Raw genomic sequence first — 19245 nt, 5'->3', positions numbered from 1 at the left:
CCTCCCAGATTGTAAGAGCTCATAAATTCATAGCCCTAATAAATACCAATGGGGAATTACACTGGATAGTCTGAAGAATGGAATTATACTGAATGTTTTGAACATATGTCTATAATGGCTATGATATGCGCATTGCTAGATTAAACGGTACTAAAGAGATAATTGAAAAAATACATTACCAGCTAAGTTATGTATACTTTTTCTGATTTTCCAGATACGTCATCTGCATCGGAGGATGAGGGTTCCCTGAGACGCCAGGCAGTACTGTCTGCAGTCCTGGCTCAGAGTTTACAGAACACAGAATCATGGATCAACAAATCTGTGCAGGGTTCATCAACGTCGTCCTCCGCCTCGTCTACATTGTCACATGGAGAAGTAAAGAGCACCAGTGGATCATTAGCTGATGCCCTGTCGAACATTCATATAGGTAAATGAAGGAAACCGGAGCCTTTTTAGTTGGAATTCGACATTTTGTCGTAGCCTCGTACATAGCTGAGGGCATATCTAAAAAAAAACTGCTTTAAGACTCTTGTAAGTTGGAGTGTTCTTTCGAACAGATATCCAATATATTGAAAGCTGAGATTCTGGTAAAAAAAACCAACAAAAAAAAACAGAAATGTATCTGTAAATTCTGCAAGTTATGGGTGTCTTGAACAGAATAGTGTGTACTTTATTAATATAGCTACTATATGGATGAAGAGAAAAATAATTGGTTGCCCACTTCACTTTTGCACCATGCACATCATACCAGCAGCATTTCCCATAATGTGGTATTGTAAAGTGTTCGTGACCCGTTGATTCATTTTGTCTTTTTGCTCTGGTTTTTCATAATTGTCTTTTAAAACGACTAGGATGTTTGAATAAACATGTAAATACAGACATTGTATGCGAGACGTATACAATTTGATGAAATTAGGCAAAGAACTAAACAATATAACCATGGTTTAGTATTACATGAAATATATGGATTTTGAAAAAATAATATATAATGTGACACCATAGCAACCCATGGAATAGTGCGGTTTGGTCAGCGGGACTTTTAGTGCTATAGTGATAAGACCCATAAGAATTCATAAATAACCCCATGACATAACGTGAAAGAGCTTTGTCCCAATAAAATGTAAGGTAGCTTATGCCACACAGTCGGTTACAAATACATTTATTCATTAATTAGGAGTTTCAATACAAAAATTATAATTAACCAATTAGCAGACGATCACCAAGTTTATTGAACGGTTTTATAATATATATGTATGTGTTGCCATTCGTAGAAAGTTTCTCAGCTCCACCTGATGTCACCGCCACCACAAGCACCACCACAACCTCTTCATCCTCTTCGTCGTCCTTGTCCTCTGTGAGGCCAGCAAGCATGGACTTGCCCCCTGGGGGTATAGTGAAGGGAATGCACAAGGCAGCTAGACGATCAAGCCTCATGGACACTGCGGATGGTAAGGGGATCGTAATCTTGGGTGCATTTCCTTGCATCTCCAAATATAAGATGCACCTGATAATAAAACACAACAGACTATGATTTGCAATAATTTTTAGAGATATAACATCTGTTCTCATCTATTAAAATAAGCATTATATTCTCGAAAATACAGTATTTTATGTCATGGTGAGAGATGGCCGATCCTTGTAGTCCAAAGATTACATTATTTTATCTGCCATTAGAATTTATTAGAATGGGGAAATACCTAAAAGCAGTGAATAGGACATATTGATCATCAGAACATGAAGTTAACATAAAAGTTATAATTTTAACTGGTTATAATTTTAACCAGTAAATAAATACACTTGTTCCCCTCTTTCTTTAATTCATAAAGTTGTTGCCCTATGATGGGTATATCTAAGCAGGGTGGAGAGTAAATCCCCTCCGGTTGGGTCTGTGTCCAGCTGATGTTTCCTTGAGCAGTCGGTGAATTCTTGTTCAGACGGTTCATTGTAGGTGATGACAGTATATATTCTGTTATTGCAGGTGTCGCTGTGAATACTCGCGTGTCTACAAAAATACAACAGTTACTTAATACCTTGAAAAGACCAAAAAGGCCACCCTTAAAAGAGTTCTTTGTGGATGATTTTGAAGAGATTGTGGAAGGTAATGTGAAGAACGAATTACTAGTGAACGGGGCCAGATTTTACCACTAGTCTGTGAAAAGTAAAACCAGGAGACAGCTGGAATGATTTGTACTTTCTGACACTTGGAAGATGAAAAATGTTTTTCCATTCACCCTATTCTAGAACTTTGATAAAGAAAAACAACTTTAAAGATTTTATCCATCCGTCTACTGTAGGGTCACTTAGATTGTTATGCGAGTTACTCATCCGAAGCACAAATCGTCTTTCATTTACGCGAGATTTTGTTATCGTCTGGTTCTGTAACCTGACCTGTATTTTTGTTAGTTTACACTGAGATAAGTGTCAGTATCCTTTTTTAGAACACTCGCTAACATTTCACTTCTTAGTAAATCAAGCTTTCATTACAACCTTGTTTTGACATTGCTTCAGATGGGCTGATTATAGTGTTCATCATACTTTGAAAAGCTGCATTATTAATTGTATCTGTCTTAGTGTTGGAAGCTTCCGAAGCAGCTTGTTCTAAGCTCAACTTGGTCTGTCCTTCAGACAATAGTTTAAACTGTGCAGTATTACCCTTGATGGTACATAAAGAGTGCATCAGTTACATGTTTTTTTTTTAGTTCCTAGACCAGATCCAAACCAACCAAAACCTGAAGGTCGTCAAATGACCCCTGTCAAAGGGGAGCCCCTGGGTGTGGTGTGTAACTGGCCTCCATCCGTCGAAGCAGCTTTACAGCGCTGGGGAACCACGCAAGCAAAATGCTCTTGTCTTACCGCTCTTGATGTGACTGGGAAACCTGTTTACACTTTAACGTACGGTAAGACAGTCCGTCTAATCGCTTCCAACCTTTTCATTCTTTGTGCATTAAGCATAGCCGACTGCGTAGACCGTTTCCCAAATGATGATTCGCAGCTGGTAAACAACAACTTATTTGTGGTTTAATGCCTCTTCTGGGAATCTACCAGGATTGCTCAATTATAACTCAACGCACGCTCCATCTGGCTGCCTTCTCCAATAATGTAACCGTTATTTCCGCTGATACAGTGCCGTTTGTAGTACATTAGCTATTTGACTTTTTTTGTTTGAACAGTGATCGAGACTTTTAGTGGAATTTGAGGACTTCAACGCAGTTCTGTCTGTAGCAATGGATTCCTCTTATTTATCAGCATACCACCAGTCAACGATATTAAATATCTCATTGAGTTAAAATGTATTACCACAATCTCTCAATAAACGGAGAATTATAAAAAAAAAATGTATTACCACCACCACCACCACCACTAATAATTATTATTTATAAACTACCATTTATTTATTGATAGCGATGACTGACACCCTTTCAATTCATCCTTAGGCTTTGGTAAAAATCCTGCGTAGGACGAGCCTTTCATCTGTGAAGTCATCACGTGTGTTTCTGTATAAAAAATGATCACCATTGTGATATTGCTTTATTGATGACTTTTCAGTGTGAATATAAGCCCATTTCTCTTAGCCCTTTGTGTAAAGTGTAGCACTTCTCATAATCTGTAGGGTCACAGGTAGCTGAAGCCATAATAAAGTCAGATTTTTCCCCATTCAGGAGCCGTGTAATTAACATACAGACCTGGATATATTGGCTAATGTCTTGAGCTTCTGTTATATGAATGTTTGCAAGTTTATGTTGATCTGGCAATATTTTGTTTACATTTTGTGTGATTTGTTGGGTTTTGCTTCCCAGGCAAGCTATGGACCAGAAGTGTAAGACTGGCTTATACGCTGCTCAACAAACTGGGAACAAAAAACGAACAAGTGCTGAGACCAGGAGACAGGGTACGTGATATCTGCAAATGCATAGAAATGTTTTCATAAATGTATCCATGCATAGATGTGTTGTCTACCCCTTTAAGGTAATCAGCTGCAGGTAACTTCAGCAGGCATTTGGTATGTTTTCTTATGTTGATATATAATTTGTCGTCAGGAATTATCTTTGCGGTTAAGATTCTCATGTGGCGAGACTAATTAGGTGGCACTGCTGAACCACAAGGCTTAATTATTGTTTAGGGTAAATGTGTTCTCTTTGTGGATATGCTGGTAGCTGATGCTATAGTAAATACTTTTTTCTTCTTTTAATCCACAGTTGTACATCTTAAATGTTTAGTAGAAAGGCCGTAAATTGTTTAATCCACCACTGCCTCTGAAGTTTTCCGACCTAAAGTTAACAACGTTTCTGAACCTTTCGTTTCTTTCCGTCTCCACTCTCTTAATGCACAAAAGGGTTATAGGGCTCCGCAGTAAGACTCTGCCCTCACAGGATTACGTGTCCATGGCTTTGTTTCATGTAATAGGGTCTTTGGCCATGTTATGGATGACCTGACTTCATAAGTTACCTAGATATGGTCACCGAGGTCCCACCTTTAGTAACGTTCCTTAGAAATGTCTCCCTCTTGGGTCGTTTTAAATGTTGAGTAAGGGCCCAACGCAGATGCAGCACATGCAGGTATATCGAGCAAGCTGTGCCGTATGTGGTTTTCTTCTTTTTGGTTGTCATAATGTGTTAATGTCTGGTTTTTTTTTTCCTTTCTTGTCTGCCTTCTTGTCCTATCATCGATGCTCATATACCTGTTGGATGAGTATATAAAATCCAGCAGACTGAACCCGGCACGCTTTGTTTCGCCTCAGTGAGCTAAACATTGTGAATTCTGCTAATTGTAGCACGTATTTATCAGCATTACGGGAAAACATTATAGTAGAACATGTGCCTAGTTAATTCATTTTTTTTCTACCAACCATGCAAGTTTAGTAATAATTAAAAAAAAAACAAATAATAAAAATAAATAAAGCAAAACTGCATGCTTTGATTTCAAACTCTAAAGGTTATGGGACAGAGATGCCGTCTTGGTGGCTGAAATGTTGAAATGTTTTTTTCCCCCTTTGATGCATCATCTGTGGTCAGACTTCAGCATCAACCATTAAAACTATTTCTATAATTATTAACAGCTATTACCATAATAATAATGTTATGGAATATGTAAAAGCACAATATTTGGTTTGATTTATATAGTACCATCATGCTCTGCAGAGATATATATTGGACGCCCCTTATGTTTTTATGGTAATTGCACAAACTCAGAACTCCGTTTGGATGTCTGGCTCCTTATGTTCAACATTACTTTATCTTTTATGTTTCTTTAACTGAATTACCAAATCTTGTTTATTTATGTTTCTGTACAGTGCATACTCATACCTCCTAAATAACCGGGTTAATTGGTCTCTTACAGGTGGCCCTGGTTTACCCCAACAGTGATCCAGTGATGTTCATGGTTGCTTTTTACGGCTGTCTCCTGGCAGAAGTGATCCCAGTGCCGATTGAGGTACCTCTTACTAGAAAGGTAACGATAAAATGTACAGTCACGTTGGACGGACAGGCTCTCAGGCCTTCAGTCTCTTACAGTCTTTTCAGTATAGACATTTGGCGCCCTTACCCCAGTGATAATGCCTTTAAAAATGTATTCTCATTCCTTTGGTACATGGCGTAAAATAAAACGGCAGACATTTATAATTTATGTTAATGCAGCTCTGTTCAGTTATTAAATGCACATCGGTAATGGTGCCTGGCACATTTTGTAAGTAAAATATAATAATAAATCCCTTTTCTTAAATAGATTCAGCTTATCCTTTTCTTTCAATTTTTTTTTTATGGCGCATTGTATTAATTACAAGACCACAAGCTTCTCAACGGTTTCTTTTCCTATCTTCTGCTAGTTCTTTATCTAAACCTCCACTTTCTGTGTTAATTGTATTTGTTAAAGCATTCAGAAATTTCTGGGTGGTTTATCTGTTATTTTTTAAACTTTACTGTTGATCTAAATAACAGCTTTCTGTGACAGTAACAATTCATATCCTCATGGTTTGTGAGCATCTTGCTGATCAAAAGTGTTTGGAAAACGTTGCTGTCATTGGTAGGCATATTAACACCAAAGTTGAGCCATCATTTTGCGTTTCGTTTACTGCCGCCTACTTTAATAGACATCTCTGTGCCAATTACAACAGGGTACAACTTTTTCCATATTAAAACAATCAGGTCCTTCTTTCCATACTTTGGAAGCAAACTGATCTTTAATAGATCATTTGACAATCACAATGCAATGACTTTCAAGGTATCTTACTTAAAATAACATCTATGTTTTTGCAATCTTGTCAAAAGAAAAATCTAAAACATTTTCTTTAGTATTAAAATAGTTTTCATTTGTTTTCTGTTCTGCGTCAGAAGAAAAAACATGTAAAAGAATGCTAAAAACATTTGTGCAAGTGGCCTTCCTCATTCTGTGTGCTAACGCTATAAGAAAAATCACCTTTTTTAATGAACCGATATATGAAAAAATGGTAATATTGTGCACTCCAACATTTGTTTTTTCAAAGTGTTAGAGCTAATCTAGTTGAAATGCTAGATCTCTATAGTGGCACTTATAGAGGGGATGGATTTTCCCCATTAATAAAATACTAGACCTTGAAAAGCAGTCTCCTTTCGGAGAAAAACAATTATCTAAGAGTTATATTGAGTGGGATCAAAACAAAAATACTGCGGTTTAAAGTGATGATCCTCTTTCTTATCTTTCTCTTCTTAGGATGCTGGCGGACATCAGATTGGATTCTTACTGGGAAGCTGTGGTGTGAAACTTGCTCTTACTACCGAGGTTTGCTTGAAGGGACTGCCAAAAACACAGAATGGGGAGATTGTGCAATTCAAAGGTGGGACCATCAACTTTTCTCATGTTCTCAATTTATTCCAATGCGTTTTCTGATTAACTCGCCTAGGAACTGTCCGGCCCTTGGTAAACTCATTTACACTGGCACTGGAGTCGCTACCTATTGAACCCGTTGAAAATATAACATTAGTGCTGACATCTAGCATATGATTCCTGTAAAGCCCACACGTCTGGTTGCAGGCATATTGCTATTTAACTGTAGATAACCACTTACACAGTTTGGTGAGTTTATTATTGCTCAAAGTTCACTTAAATGAAATGTAACCTTGCGTATAGACATGAAAACACAAATGCTCAGTGCTATTTGTCGTAATAGACGTTCCGGATCATCCAAAGTTCATGCGCTGGTTACATGGTCTTCCTTTCCAATGTGTGTTCTGTTCCGTCCGGTGTATTATATCCACAAACTAGAGTATATGGATTTTGGGCCCTTTTGGTCATCTGTTTTTTAAAATTGGAAAAATGTAGCTGCTTAACAACCTGCTGCATGTCAAATAAGTGTACAAAGCACTACTTCGTTTTTTTGTATGAAAAGTTTCACTTTGATGGAGGACCATCTTGCTTTGCTAAAAACTGTCTGAACGTCGGCTTCCACGTCAAACACCCAGTTTGTTACATGCCATTACACTTGGGATTCAGTAGACCTCTTCTACCATCTTTTTTTTTTTTTTAGGGTGGCCAAAACTCAAATGGGTTGTGACAGACTCCAAATACCTTTCCAAGTCACCAAAGGACTGGCAGCCAAACATTACTACGGCTGGTACGGAGCCAGCATACATTGAGGTAATCTATTTTATTACGTTTATTCCCACAAAACACAACAATATGGAAGATGACACTTGCCAAATAACAAAGCCACACATTCAAGATTTGTCACGGTACATTCCAAATTAAAGCTTTTTTAGCCGTATTTTGATTGATTTCAAGTGTGCCTTCCTATTAAAGAAAATGATGCAAAATCATGTTTTATATGGGCAGCTTTTCTTAAATTTTAATAATGTATTTGTTTTTCCAAAGTAAATGTAGAAGACCTCCTACAGGGACAAACTAGGTGATATTACTTAGATAATTTCAGATGTAAAGCCTGATTTCATGATTTGTGTTTCTAGTATAAAACGAGTAAAGAAGGGAGCGTAATGGGAGTCACCGTGTCAAGAATCGCAATGCTTTCTCACTGTCAAGCCCTGTCCCAGGCATGCAACTATACAGAGGGTAAGTATATGAATGAAACGTCTCTTTATGGTATAGATGTGTGTGAATGCTACAGGCTACTTTGTATCTGCCGAATCTACATTTTATCCATTGTTTGAGAAACATGGCAACAATGCGAACAATGTTCACCAGCGATATATTCTCCTTTCCTACATTATAACAACCAATAATACTTATACTGTTGCTGCTTTATATCCTCTACACTTTGGTATAAATCATAATACCCCACATTGGACCACAGAGGGCTACCTTTTACATATTTGTATTAAGAATAGCAGATCTAGATACACTCTTCTAGAGCCGCGTTATACACACCGGTGTTTAGACAGAGAACACTTGGACCTTCTGTTAAACCCACATAGTACCCTCTTGTAGTGACTATACAGAGCCGCGGTCTACCCAACAATCGTGTTTATACTCGGTAGTATCCCCGGATTTTATGGAGTGTCATGTTGCAGCCTGTTGTACTAATATAACAGAGCCTTTTGTATCTGCGGATACTAATTTTATGCTCCCGAGTTGTGGCCTTTGGTATGACCCAGATCTGCCTGCAAGTATGAATTATACAAAAACAGTCCGGAGATTGAGCCAATTTTAACTTTAAATAGATAGATAGATCATTGATTCAGCAGATTTATAGAAATGCCGTTGGTTCGCTCCCTGGGTTTGGCCCTTCTGTATGCGCAGCAAAGATGCCATTTAAGACAATAGTTTAACCCTTCCACAAACACAGATAAACTATTTTTTAGTGAATATAAAAGCCTTGTTAATGTAATGGAATGCATTGTCTGTCTGCTTTTGCTGGTGATATAGGAGACAGTAATGAGTCCCAGTTGCATATTTATGATATTTAGTGTCACGTACCATGCATTACATCTTTTACGGCTCGTGGTGGCCAAACGCTGATAAAACAAAGGGTTTAAAAATGTAGCTATTTTTGATTTATTTTGAAATCTTTTATTATTGGCATACAAGGAAAACCAGATTGTAATAACTGCGTTCTTTCCTATTTTAGGAGAAACGGTTGTTAATGTCCTCGATTTTAAGAGGGATGCTGGTCTGTGGCACGGCATACTAACGGTAAGATGAGTGAAATGAATTATATATAAAAAAATATGAGAGCAAGAATAACCAGGTGATAGCAGTCCCTGATTGTGATTAAACTACAAGTCCCATGATCCTCTGCCTGGCTGAGGAAAAGCTCTTTTGTTATATTTGTTGTCGTCACCATTTTGTTTTTCTTTTTTAAGCTGTATTGATCATGTTATTTTTGTTTGTACTTATCACAAAATCTAGCTGCAATAAAACTGAAATAGAATTAGCTGAACTAATTGCATTGTAAATGGTACAAATACAATTTAAAATGTTTTTGTATATGACACGTCCGCATTCAGAATGTCTGAGAGAAGTAAAGCTATCACTGACCCTCTGGTCTTTTACAGAATGTAGTTAACAAGATACACATGATCAGTGTGCCGTATGCCGTGATGAAAGCGTGCCCGTTATCTTGGGTGCAGAGAGTTCACGCCAATAAAGGTAAGGGATAGTACCAGGACTGAAGAGCCAGCTTTGAAAATGGTCACATTACACTCAGAACCATGTATAGAATATACAAGGCTTTATATTAAGGACACCACCATGTGAGTCTTGCATATTTTGTGTGTGATTAAATCATGTTGCATCTAATGTTTCCTTCACAAAGGGGGAAGCTATTTCTCTTCACACACTGTACTTCCTGTGTTTAACAACGGGAAGTCCTTTAGAATATGAAAAAATGGCCATTGTATTTGGCCAAGAGAAACAGTTTTTTATTGGGCCGACATTGAAAATGTGCATTTAAAAGACCTCAAATGTCTTTACTTCAGATGGGACCAATTTAGACTAAAGTCCCCATTAGATTTTGAGAGGAAGCAAACATCACTTCTTCCAGGTTTCTAAAGAATCATTAAATGAAATATATTTGTAGGGGTAGAATGGAGTTGTCTGGCAATTTTTAGTGATCCTGGGGATTGTCATTGTGTTGATATATTTGTAGATTCCTCCTGCTACTTCAGAGCTCCCATGACGGTCACTCGCCTTTCCGTTTCTGGGATTTTTAAAAAGATGACAACAATGTTCAGGATAAATTTAACTACTCAAGAAAGCATTAAGATTAAGCGTTCAAAGGTTACCAGTAGATTACATTGGCTTGTAAAACAACTTCTTACTTGTGAATTTTACAAGAAATACAGATGGACAAAACACTTGTCATCTTTGATTTCATCTGCAGAAGAAAGCTGCCAATATAGACTAAACTCTCGTCTGTTTAATCACTCCAGATTTGTTCTTAACTCAATCACTGTCACAACACATGGATGAATATAATTGCATGGATTTTTAATGGTCTTCTCTACTGTGAGAATGAACAGCAAAAATGGAAAGGAAATCCATATCTCTGACACGGGTAGTGAACGGATAACGTGATCAATGTATCTCTGTCTCTCTTTCCGTCTGGCAGCCAGAGTTGCTGTGGTCAAGTGCCGGGACCTACACTGGGCGATGATTGCACACAGAGAACAAAAGGATATCAGTTTGGCCTCACTCCGCATGCTCATTGTAACAGATGGAGCTAATCCCTGTAAGTTTAATGGTGTTTTCCACCCCTGCTCCATATCCGTGAGAGATCTATCCTCTAAATGTATTCTTTTAGCAACAAAATGTTGGAAGTTAGAGGAAGTAAGACTTGTATATTTAATTTCCGGGCAGGGTCGGTGACTAGGTAAGTGTAAGTAAACTGGTTAACGAGAATGCTTTTGGATTGTGCCTTTGTGACAGCTGCCATATGGAGTGTGTTTGGTCATCAGCCTAATGGGTGCACAAAGAGAGAACATGGTTTCGCACTGAACATTTGTTGGATCAAAATCCAAAGCTAGCATCGTGCACAGTGATAGTCCATTGTAGGCTTCTATCTGAACTGGTTCTGGCCCAGAGTCTGCTGGAAATGTATTCGATGTTTATATCTTACACTTCTGTGCACTGAATGATCTATGGTAACTAATATAATCCGATTATTATTATTATAGCAGCAGCAGCCATGTTAGTATTCTGTTTTCAGTTTCTTCGTTATCTCTCCCTTTTTGTTAAGTTTCTGACTGTTTTGAAAGATTGTAGTGCTTTGTATTACTTATGATTCCCTTATTTCTCACTGTAAACACATTGCTTACTTTACACAGGGTCAGTGTCCTCCTGCGATGCTTTCTTGAGTTTGTTCCAAAATTACGGGCTTAAACCTGAAGCCATTTGCCCATGTGCCACATCTCCTGAAGCCATGACAGTAGCCATTAGAAGGTAACTAAGGCCGAAGACATTCTTTTTTGCTTATCCCCAGTGGGGTTTTTTTGTGTTACATATGCTATGCTGGCACCCATGATGATCGTACACTACAAACTATTCTAATGTGCAGTAGGTGTATCTTAACAATATAACACACTGGTGTTTCATGCCGCGTGCTCAGTGTAGGTGACGTTTCTAGTTTTTACTGTGATTCTTTTACCATGTGTTAGGGTCGGAACCTACTCTCAAACCCCAGGCTGCCCACTTTTTTGTGTATCACCAGTAATTTCTTCTAGTAATGTTTTTGACATTGAACCTACATGGTTTTCTGCTCTTTTTTTTTTTTTTAATATATCTTTATTTCATTTTATTTTTTAGACCTGGAATACCGGGAGCCCCTCTTCCCGGTAGAGCTATCCTCTCTATGAACGGCCTGAGTTATGGAGTCATCCGGGTAAACACAGAAGACAAGAACTCGGCTCTCACAGTACAGGATGTGGGGCACGTGATGCCAGGAAGTAAGAGACATTAACATTCAACACCGACATCTTAATACAAGTGCTTCATAAATGACATGCATTCCTGGTAAAGGAAAAATATATGTGACACATCATTAAATAACTAAGATTTATGCCTTATAGTATAAAGGAGTAGAAAAGAACAATTAACTGATATGAACAATGGCCCTTAAATATTATGTATACATTACAATACAAAAAATTGTGCATATACTCAAGTTTCTATTTAAATATTTCTTTGTACAACGCAGGCCCGCACTGGCCATCTGGCACACTGGGCAAATGCCCGATGGGCTTCTATCCAACATCACCACAAACTCGCTTGTCAAGCTATTCATATATTATAAAGAAAAATATTAAATACTTGGAAATAAACATAACACCTACCCAAAGCCCCATATGGTTTTCTTAATTTTGTGCCAGAGTTGAAACTCTCCTTATTTGTGACATTAAATAAATCTTTGGAGGAGTTGAGGATAAACATTGTTTCCAATAATCACCATTTAATCGGTTTCAAATATGAAGGTGAACTGCTTTTGTAGGTTCAGTATTGTTAGTAGTGACAAATGTTTCTGTGATGCTTATCGTCCGGTAATTAATCCTAGTTGTGTATCTCAGTGCAGGGGATCACTTCATAGTTACATAGTACATAAGTCGTGAAAAACGACTTAAGTCCATCAAGTTCAACCCTTCTACCTAACCTTCCTACTCTTGATCCAAAAGAAGACAAAAAAAACCTACTTCGAATTCTGCCATCGGGGGGGTAATTCCTTCTTGACTCTAAAATATTTATTCTATTTATTGCTCTGTATGTCATGCCTTTCTAAAAACTATTCAGACCCCCTTTGAAGGCATACTAATTATTTTCATCCGTGTTGTGTTCTTGAAGGTGTAATGTGCATTGTAAAACCAGAAGGATTACCTCAGTTATGCAAAACCGACGAGATTGGAGAAATATGCGTGAGTTGCAAGGCGGGCGGCATTATGTATTACGGGCTGGCAGGTGTGACCAAGAACACGTTCGAGGTACGTACGTTACTAAACCCGCTGCAGACGTTCACTATCGAACATCCATGAGCAGAACGTATATTTTCCGTTAGTAGTTGGGAAGGCGGTCGTGTTTTTTTCTTTTCATAGGACATGAGTAATGGACCGTGAACTAATGCTTTGAATGTATATATTTCATAATGTTCCCATGTCTGAAATGTAAAGACTGGAGAAATGCCCTTGCTGTTTTTAATGTTTCTTTAGATATCTCATGCTCTTTAAGTAAAAAGAATAAATAAATGTAAGGTTTACTTTTTATAACATGCTTTGGCAAGAAAAGAAACTGGTTGTGTACCGTAGTGTTAAATCGCTAAAGTTTATTAAAGCACAGTTAATGTTAAATCAATGAAAGAGCTGCCGGTGACGGGATCTTGGTGATACAATTTAATGGCATGTATTTTAGGAGAGAAGCACTCGTATCTCTCTTAAACTTGTGTTTATGAATAAGAGTGGTTGTAGCACTCGGCATGTTATAGTTAGCGTGTGGAGTCAGATACAAGTACATTTCTACTCGGAATCAGACTACAATATGTGCAAACTTTTTTGTTTTGTTTCAGGTTTTACCAGTGAGTTCCACAGGATCTCCTATAGGAGAAACCCCTTTCATTCGGACCGGTTTACTTGGGTTTGTGGGCCCTGTAAGTTTAACTTTATCATATTATTATTATTATTATTTTTATTATTATTAAGACAACCAGCCCTGATTTTGGACACCTGGCCCAATATACATTTGACCAGCGTTGGTCTTTGCCATGGGGTTGAAGTTGTCAAAAGCCGTTCCCAAACACCTCTAGAAAAAAAAGCAAATACTTTTCCCCCGCACCTGTATGTGTTTGCGATATATTTAAATTGTTTACAATTGTTTATCTCACCATTGTTTGGGATCCTGTTTATGATACATGTATTAATGTAGAATTGTACATAGAAACCATCCAGCAGAGTGGTATTACAGGATAGACCCCACATTTTCAATGTTATATATTACAAATATTATTTAACTTCCCATTAATCTAAATTGAATGTTTTGACTATTTTTTTGAGATTGGTTTGCATTTTTTTAAGTATTTGCTTTCCTCTGAGCACCAATGACAAACTTTGAATTAACCCCATCCTCTACTGTTGTTCCTGCAATAGAATTAAAAGTAGTTAGAAAGATACCATATATTTGACTAATATAATGCTGTAATTTGGGGCTGTCAGTCATTATATTGCTTATGTCTATTACAGGGCAGCTTAGTATTTGTGGTGGGAAAAATGGACGGCACCCTGGTGGTGAGTGGCCGTCGGCATAACGCGGATGACATTGTGGCAACAGCCCTGGCTGTGGAGTCATTGAAAACCTTGTACAGAGGAAGGTAAGTCATTCTGTTCTGTGTTTCATGTAAGTTAACTTTAAAAAAAAAAAAAAACTCTGTAATCAAATGGTTAATAATATAAGGTTTTTTAAGCCGCAATCATGTTGGTATTTTTAGAGTTTGACTGCTGGCGCAGCGCCTCGAAAACCCATTTATAATTCTATTACTATAAACTGTAATACATTCCACACACACCATCTATATATTCCTATTGTATAATTTATGTTTTAATTTCAGGATTGCGGTCTTTTCAGTCCCTGTGTTTTATGACGAGCGGATAGTTGTGGTAGCAGAACAGCGCCCCGATGCCTCAGAAGAAGATTCCTTTCAGTGGATGAGCCGCGTGTTGCAGGTAAGTTTGTTTCTCTGACTTTTTAACTAGGAGAGGAGTTCATTATTGTAAAGCGACATGGGGGGGCAATTACAGCACCAATAAAATACTAACACACTGGGGTGCATTCAGTTGGGTAGCCTTCCTCTAGGTCACCCTAAATCCTATTATCAGTGCCCATTTACTTGTTTCCAAAAGTAGGTGCATGAGAGATCTGATACAGATTGGGACCCAAGGGCAACTCTAAATTTGTTTTAAGGGCCCTAAATGATTACAAAAAGAGTTGGAGACCAACCTAAAATCAGTTAATGCCATTTTTGGACATACCTTAATAAATGTGAGCTCCAACCCTATGGAAATGGGAGTTCATTTTGCATGGAGTCCTATGCATTTTATTGCATGCAGTTATGGGAGTTCTACTGCAGGATTTGTATTCGTTAAATGACCAGCCTCTCTCTCTCTCTCTTTTTCTGTAGGCCATTGACAGCATTCACCAGGTTGGGGTATACTGTCTTGCCCTTGTACCTGCCAATACATTGCCAAAAACTCCACTGGGAGGGATTCACCTGTCTCAGACAAAACAGCACTTTCTGGAAGGCAACCTTCACCCGTGTAACATCCTCATGTGTCCTCACACGTGTGTCACCAACCTGCCAAAGCCACGACAGAAGCAACCAGGTGATTTCACGCTTACAATGCTAAGTTAATGATTAAAGCAAAATATTAAATCGCACACAGTGTGCATCTTGGCCGTAACTCATCTGTATTATGTAGGTTTTTTTGCCCTGTGGATATCCATGACTATTTACAGTAGTGCCCTCATTTAAACCATTTCATCTGCTAATTCAAGCCTTGGAATCATTGGTTAAGCTGTGATTAAGGTCTCAGGGCATTGAATAGATGTTGAAGAGCCACCTCCTTACAGACACTAATGCTTCAAGGAGCACGTTATATTGTGAGGAGGACACTGTGGCTCCTTCTCTACGTCTCAGAAGAAGGGATTGGAGTCACTCTTTATAGTCATAGATGAAGAGCAAGGAGTAGAGCGTCCCCAGACCCCCCCAAAAAGTGCATCGTGGAGCAGTTCTTCCAAAAGAAGAAGAAGAAACTCTTCTGCTCCTGTCTTGTCCTGTTTACATGCCACCTGTTTTACTGATTGTTAACCCCTTAACACAAGGTTGCAGCCTGTGATTGGTACAATATGGGGATTCCCCATGATGGCTCCATTCAACCCAACCAAACACTCCCTATATTCCTAATTAGCAACCCACTCCATCTGCGCCACGCAAAAAATCTTAATCTGCATTTAATGGAGCCGTCTACTACAGGGTGCCTGGTACGCAAACTCCAGCTGATTAACTCTATGTGTACAGAATAAATACATTGTGTACTAGCACAGAGCTGAACTAATCCATCGTTGTTGATTCCCCATGAAGGAGTTGGACCGGCTTCCGTTATGGTTGGCAATCTGGTTGCAGGAAAGAGAATTGCTCAGGCATCAGGCCGAGATTTGGGACAAATTGAAGAGAATGACTTAGTGAAAAAGGTAAAAGCAATGAGTTGGTAATATGCTTCTGTGTTTGATACATGGTACATGTAATGATCCTTGACTGTTGACGGCACCAAAACTTCCTTCAGTAATGAGAAGGCATGTGTGGAGCATGTATGTACCATATGTAGTGAAACATTCATCAAACGTTTAACCACCAATTTATGAGGGCCCATTTGTGTTGTAAGCTCAAAGCCCAGCTTGGTAACTCACTTCTGCTGTGTGGGGTTTAGCTTTACTCGGTTCGCTTGGTTAAAGTGGATCTGCAGCTTCCTCCAAATACTACACTTTATTCCTCGGCAGCCAACTAGACCTATAAAAGGTTTACTTACTCTAATAAGCCGTATGTATTGGAAACCGGATAATTGGGAATTAGACAATCATAAGATACATCGTTCCATGTAGATACAAACGGCTTGATAGATGTTATTCTGTAGCTTCATTGAGTCCTTTATTTTGTAATCAAATAATGACACTAATTGTAAGCAAAAAGCACAAGCTATACAGATAGATTTAATAAATCCTCCGCCAGTGACCATGAAGGTCACTTTTTCCTTTTTGTGGAAAGGCCTAGAAACCTCCACATTATGTTTGTCAGTTCCCCTGACTTCACTTAGTCCATTGACTACAGCTTCTGAATTATTGCTTTCCTCTCCGGGTTTCATGGTTTGAGCTCGTCTACAACTAATAGTTCCTCTATATGATCTTCAGCTAACGGAGTATGTGTATAGCGTGTAACGGCTTCCATTTCCATTTGTTGACAGCACCAATTCCTGACCGAGATCTTGCAATGGCGGGCGCAGACAACACCTGAACACGTGCTCTTTATACTGCTTAATGCCAAGGTACTGTGAACGTCTATTGTGTCTGGGTGCTAGTTCATATCTATTTTACTTCAGCTTGTATTATGTATTGCATAAGAAATATTTTAACACCACTATGAAGATTGTTTTCTAAATAATGGCCTCATCTACCTTAAAAAACATCCACTATTAACATATCGGATTTTGACTTCAAATCTACTCAATTGCCAGTAGAGGTATAGATAAAAGAATATTTGAATGTGGTCTAGTTTCCTTTGGTTGGAAGTATTTAATGGTCACGTGTCACATTGTGGTACTGTGCACAAAGTTTGATAGCAGATATTTCCCTTTAAATAGAGTCTTGAAACAAAGTTGCACACACATTATGTCCACCTTTTTGTTTTATTGTATCCAGGGAACAGCAGTGTGCACAGCGTCCTGTCTGCAGCTGCACAAGCGAGCAGAGAGGATAGCAGCCGCGCTGTGTGATAAAGGTCACCTCAATGCCGGAGACAACGTGGTGCTCCTCTATCCTCCTGGTAAGACATCCGTCAGTGAACTTTTGGCAGTAACTGTGAAAGGTAGTCCGCTAGTCAAAAACCTAATTTAGCTGGCCCTTTAATTAGTATTTCCACCATGACTGCATCATATTTGTTATCTTTTCAAGCTAGACTTTCCAGTAAGCTTTCCATTTGTGTTGAGATGAGGGTCAAAGGGTTTTAATTCAGTTCAGTGTTATTCCACGGGTCAAAGATGAGGACTCAAGAGCATCACTTGACATTTAATTTGCTTAATCTGCTCATTTCTATACCACAGGGAGAATGTGAGGTACTGATGGGTACTGTCTTTCCAAAGGGTTAATTTCACATTAACCTTTCTCATCTCAATAGCAGGGGATGGTAGGCCATGGGTAAAGGTGGACTATATGCTCTCTCACAGATGTTACCTTTTAACCTAACATCCCACCAAGCACCCCTGGTCTTTTTTCTATGTTTTTAAGCTCTGTCTGGCATGGGATGGAGGATTGGGGGGGGGTTATAGGTGGATTCTTTACACCCCGGGTGAATATTTTAACCCCTCTCACTCCAACCCCATTTTTAATGTTTTGGTGTTTTATCTAATTCTGCAAGTTACAGGGGATGATTTGAGAGTTGGCATTTCACTTGTATGCCTTCATCTGCAGCTTGTAAAATTTAAGATTGCATGTAGTCAAAGGTTGTTTTGCAAGCCTTGTTAACTTTTGACTCAACGTTTTAGTGAATAGTTCCCGATGATATATGTAGATAAGTAGTTCTAAATCTCTTATAATAGTTCTAACTTATGGTTTAAACTATTTTTATCATTTAGATGAATATGCACTGCTTCACAATTGTCGTGACGCTGTGATGTGTGTTTGCTTTTCAGGAATTGAGCTGATCGCTGCGTTTTATGGCTGTCTGTATGCCGGCTGCATTCCTGTAACTGTCCGACCTCCGCATGCACAAAACCTCACTGCCACGTTACCTACAGTGCGGATGATTGTAGATGTAGGTAGCAACAATGTTTCCTCGATGTCACTATTATGTTTCATACTGTGTCAGTGAGAATATGTAGTAACTCTTCCAAGTGGAGATATGTCCTGGAGACTTGGACCAAAAACGATTTGGACAACAAATTTCGTTATCTGTGCTTTCGGTTCGGATGAAGTTCGGAGGGTTTTTTTTTATTGTTTTGTTTTGTCTTTCAAACATAGTTTTGTACATTACTATTGCAATACAAGCAGTGATCTGTTATGCTAATTTTCACTTTAATTACAATCCTTCTTATTTTTTACCTGCCTTATAGTTTTGGGATTCAGTAGGTAGGTCATTAATGCAACACAGGTAGGAATGAAGAAAGAGAATGGAGGAACCATTTTTCCAAAGCAGTTCTTTGTCTTGATGATAGTAGATGTTTTTCCTGATTGTGTGTATTAGTTTTGTATGTTTGTGATTATATTGCCATTCATCTGACAGAACAAAAAAGATGCCGCTAAAATGAAACTAGTTATTTAGTGCTAGATGAGTAACATGTTGATTTATCGGTAAACACATGAGCTCATATAACAGGGGGCTAGGAATTCAAAAGCTTACATGCTTTGCTTCATTAAATCCCATCTCCTGAAATCTTCAGGCAGCTGCATGTTTGCTATTTTTATGTGTTCAAGCACTGTTATCACGCCCAGTCTACTTTTTGCCCCGATTCCTTATCATACTGCCTTTTGGTAAACATTAAAATGGCTCGGTCTTAATCACCCATACTCGAGGAAGGAACG

The 19245-nt window shown here is 38.4% G+C and overlaps 1 protein-coding gene across 1 annotated transcript in view; it reads left to right on the top strand.

Annotated features, from left to right (window-relative positions):
* Nucleotides 1–19245, top strand: part of DIP2B (disco interacting protein 2 homolog B) — an 84970-nt gene that overhangs the window by 55542 nt on the left and 10183 nt on the right. The window contains exons 5-27 of the mRNA XM_053455816.1: nucleotides 215–427; nucleotides 1272–1448; nucleotides 1979–2098; nucleotides 2700–2897; nucleotides 3798–3889; nucleotides 5338–5448; nucleotides 6685–6808; nucleotides 7499–7608; nucleotides 7935–8037; nucleotides 9053–9117; nucleotides 9480–9573; nucleotides 10535–10654; nucleotides 11250–11364; nucleotides 11728–11867; nucleotides 12757–12893; nucleotides 13472–13552; nucleotides 14142–14269; nucleotides 14507–14621; nucleotides 15077–15278; nucleotides 16037–16146; nucleotides 16914–16994; nucleotides 17368–17491; nucleotides 18357–18478. Coding sequence (XP_053311791.1) covers nucleotides 215–427; nucleotides 1272–1448; nucleotides 1979–2098; nucleotides 2700–2897; nucleotides 3798–3889; nucleotides 5338–5448; nucleotides 6685–6808; nucleotides 7499–7608; nucleotides 7935–8037; nucleotides 9053–9117; nucleotides 9480–9573; nucleotides 10535–10654; nucleotides 11250–11364; nucleotides 11728–11867; nucleotides 12757–12893; nucleotides 13472–13552; nucleotides 14142–14269; nucleotides 14507–14621; nucleotides 15077–15278; nucleotides 16037–16146; nucleotides 16914–16994; nucleotides 17368–17491; nucleotides 18357–18478 — 2882 coding nt within the window. The remainder of the gene's footprint in view (nucleotides 1–214; nucleotides 428–1271; nucleotides 1449–1978; nucleotides 2099–2699; nucleotides 2898–3797; nucleotides 3890–5337; nucleotides 5449–6684; nucleotides 6809–7498; nucleotides 7609–7934; nucleotides 8038–9052; nucleotides 9118–9479; nucleotides 9574–10534; nucleotides 10655–11249; nucleotides 11365–11727; nucleotides 11868–12756; nucleotides 12894–13471; nucleotides 13553–14141; nucleotides 14270–14506; nucleotides 14622–15076; nucleotides 15279–16036; nucleotides 16147–16913; nucleotides 16995–17367; nucleotides 17492–18356; nucleotides 18479–19245) is intronic.

This window comes from Spea bombifrons, chromosome 2 (genome assembly GCF_027358695.1).
Source record: "Spea bombifrons isolate aSpeBom1 chromosome 2, aSpeBom1.2.pri, whole genome shotgun sequence".
Lineage (NCBI taxonomy): Eukaryota > Metazoa > Chordata > Amphibia > Anura > Pelobatidae > Spea > Spea bombifrons.
This window is presented reverse-complemented; position numbering and strand designations above follow the sequence as displayed.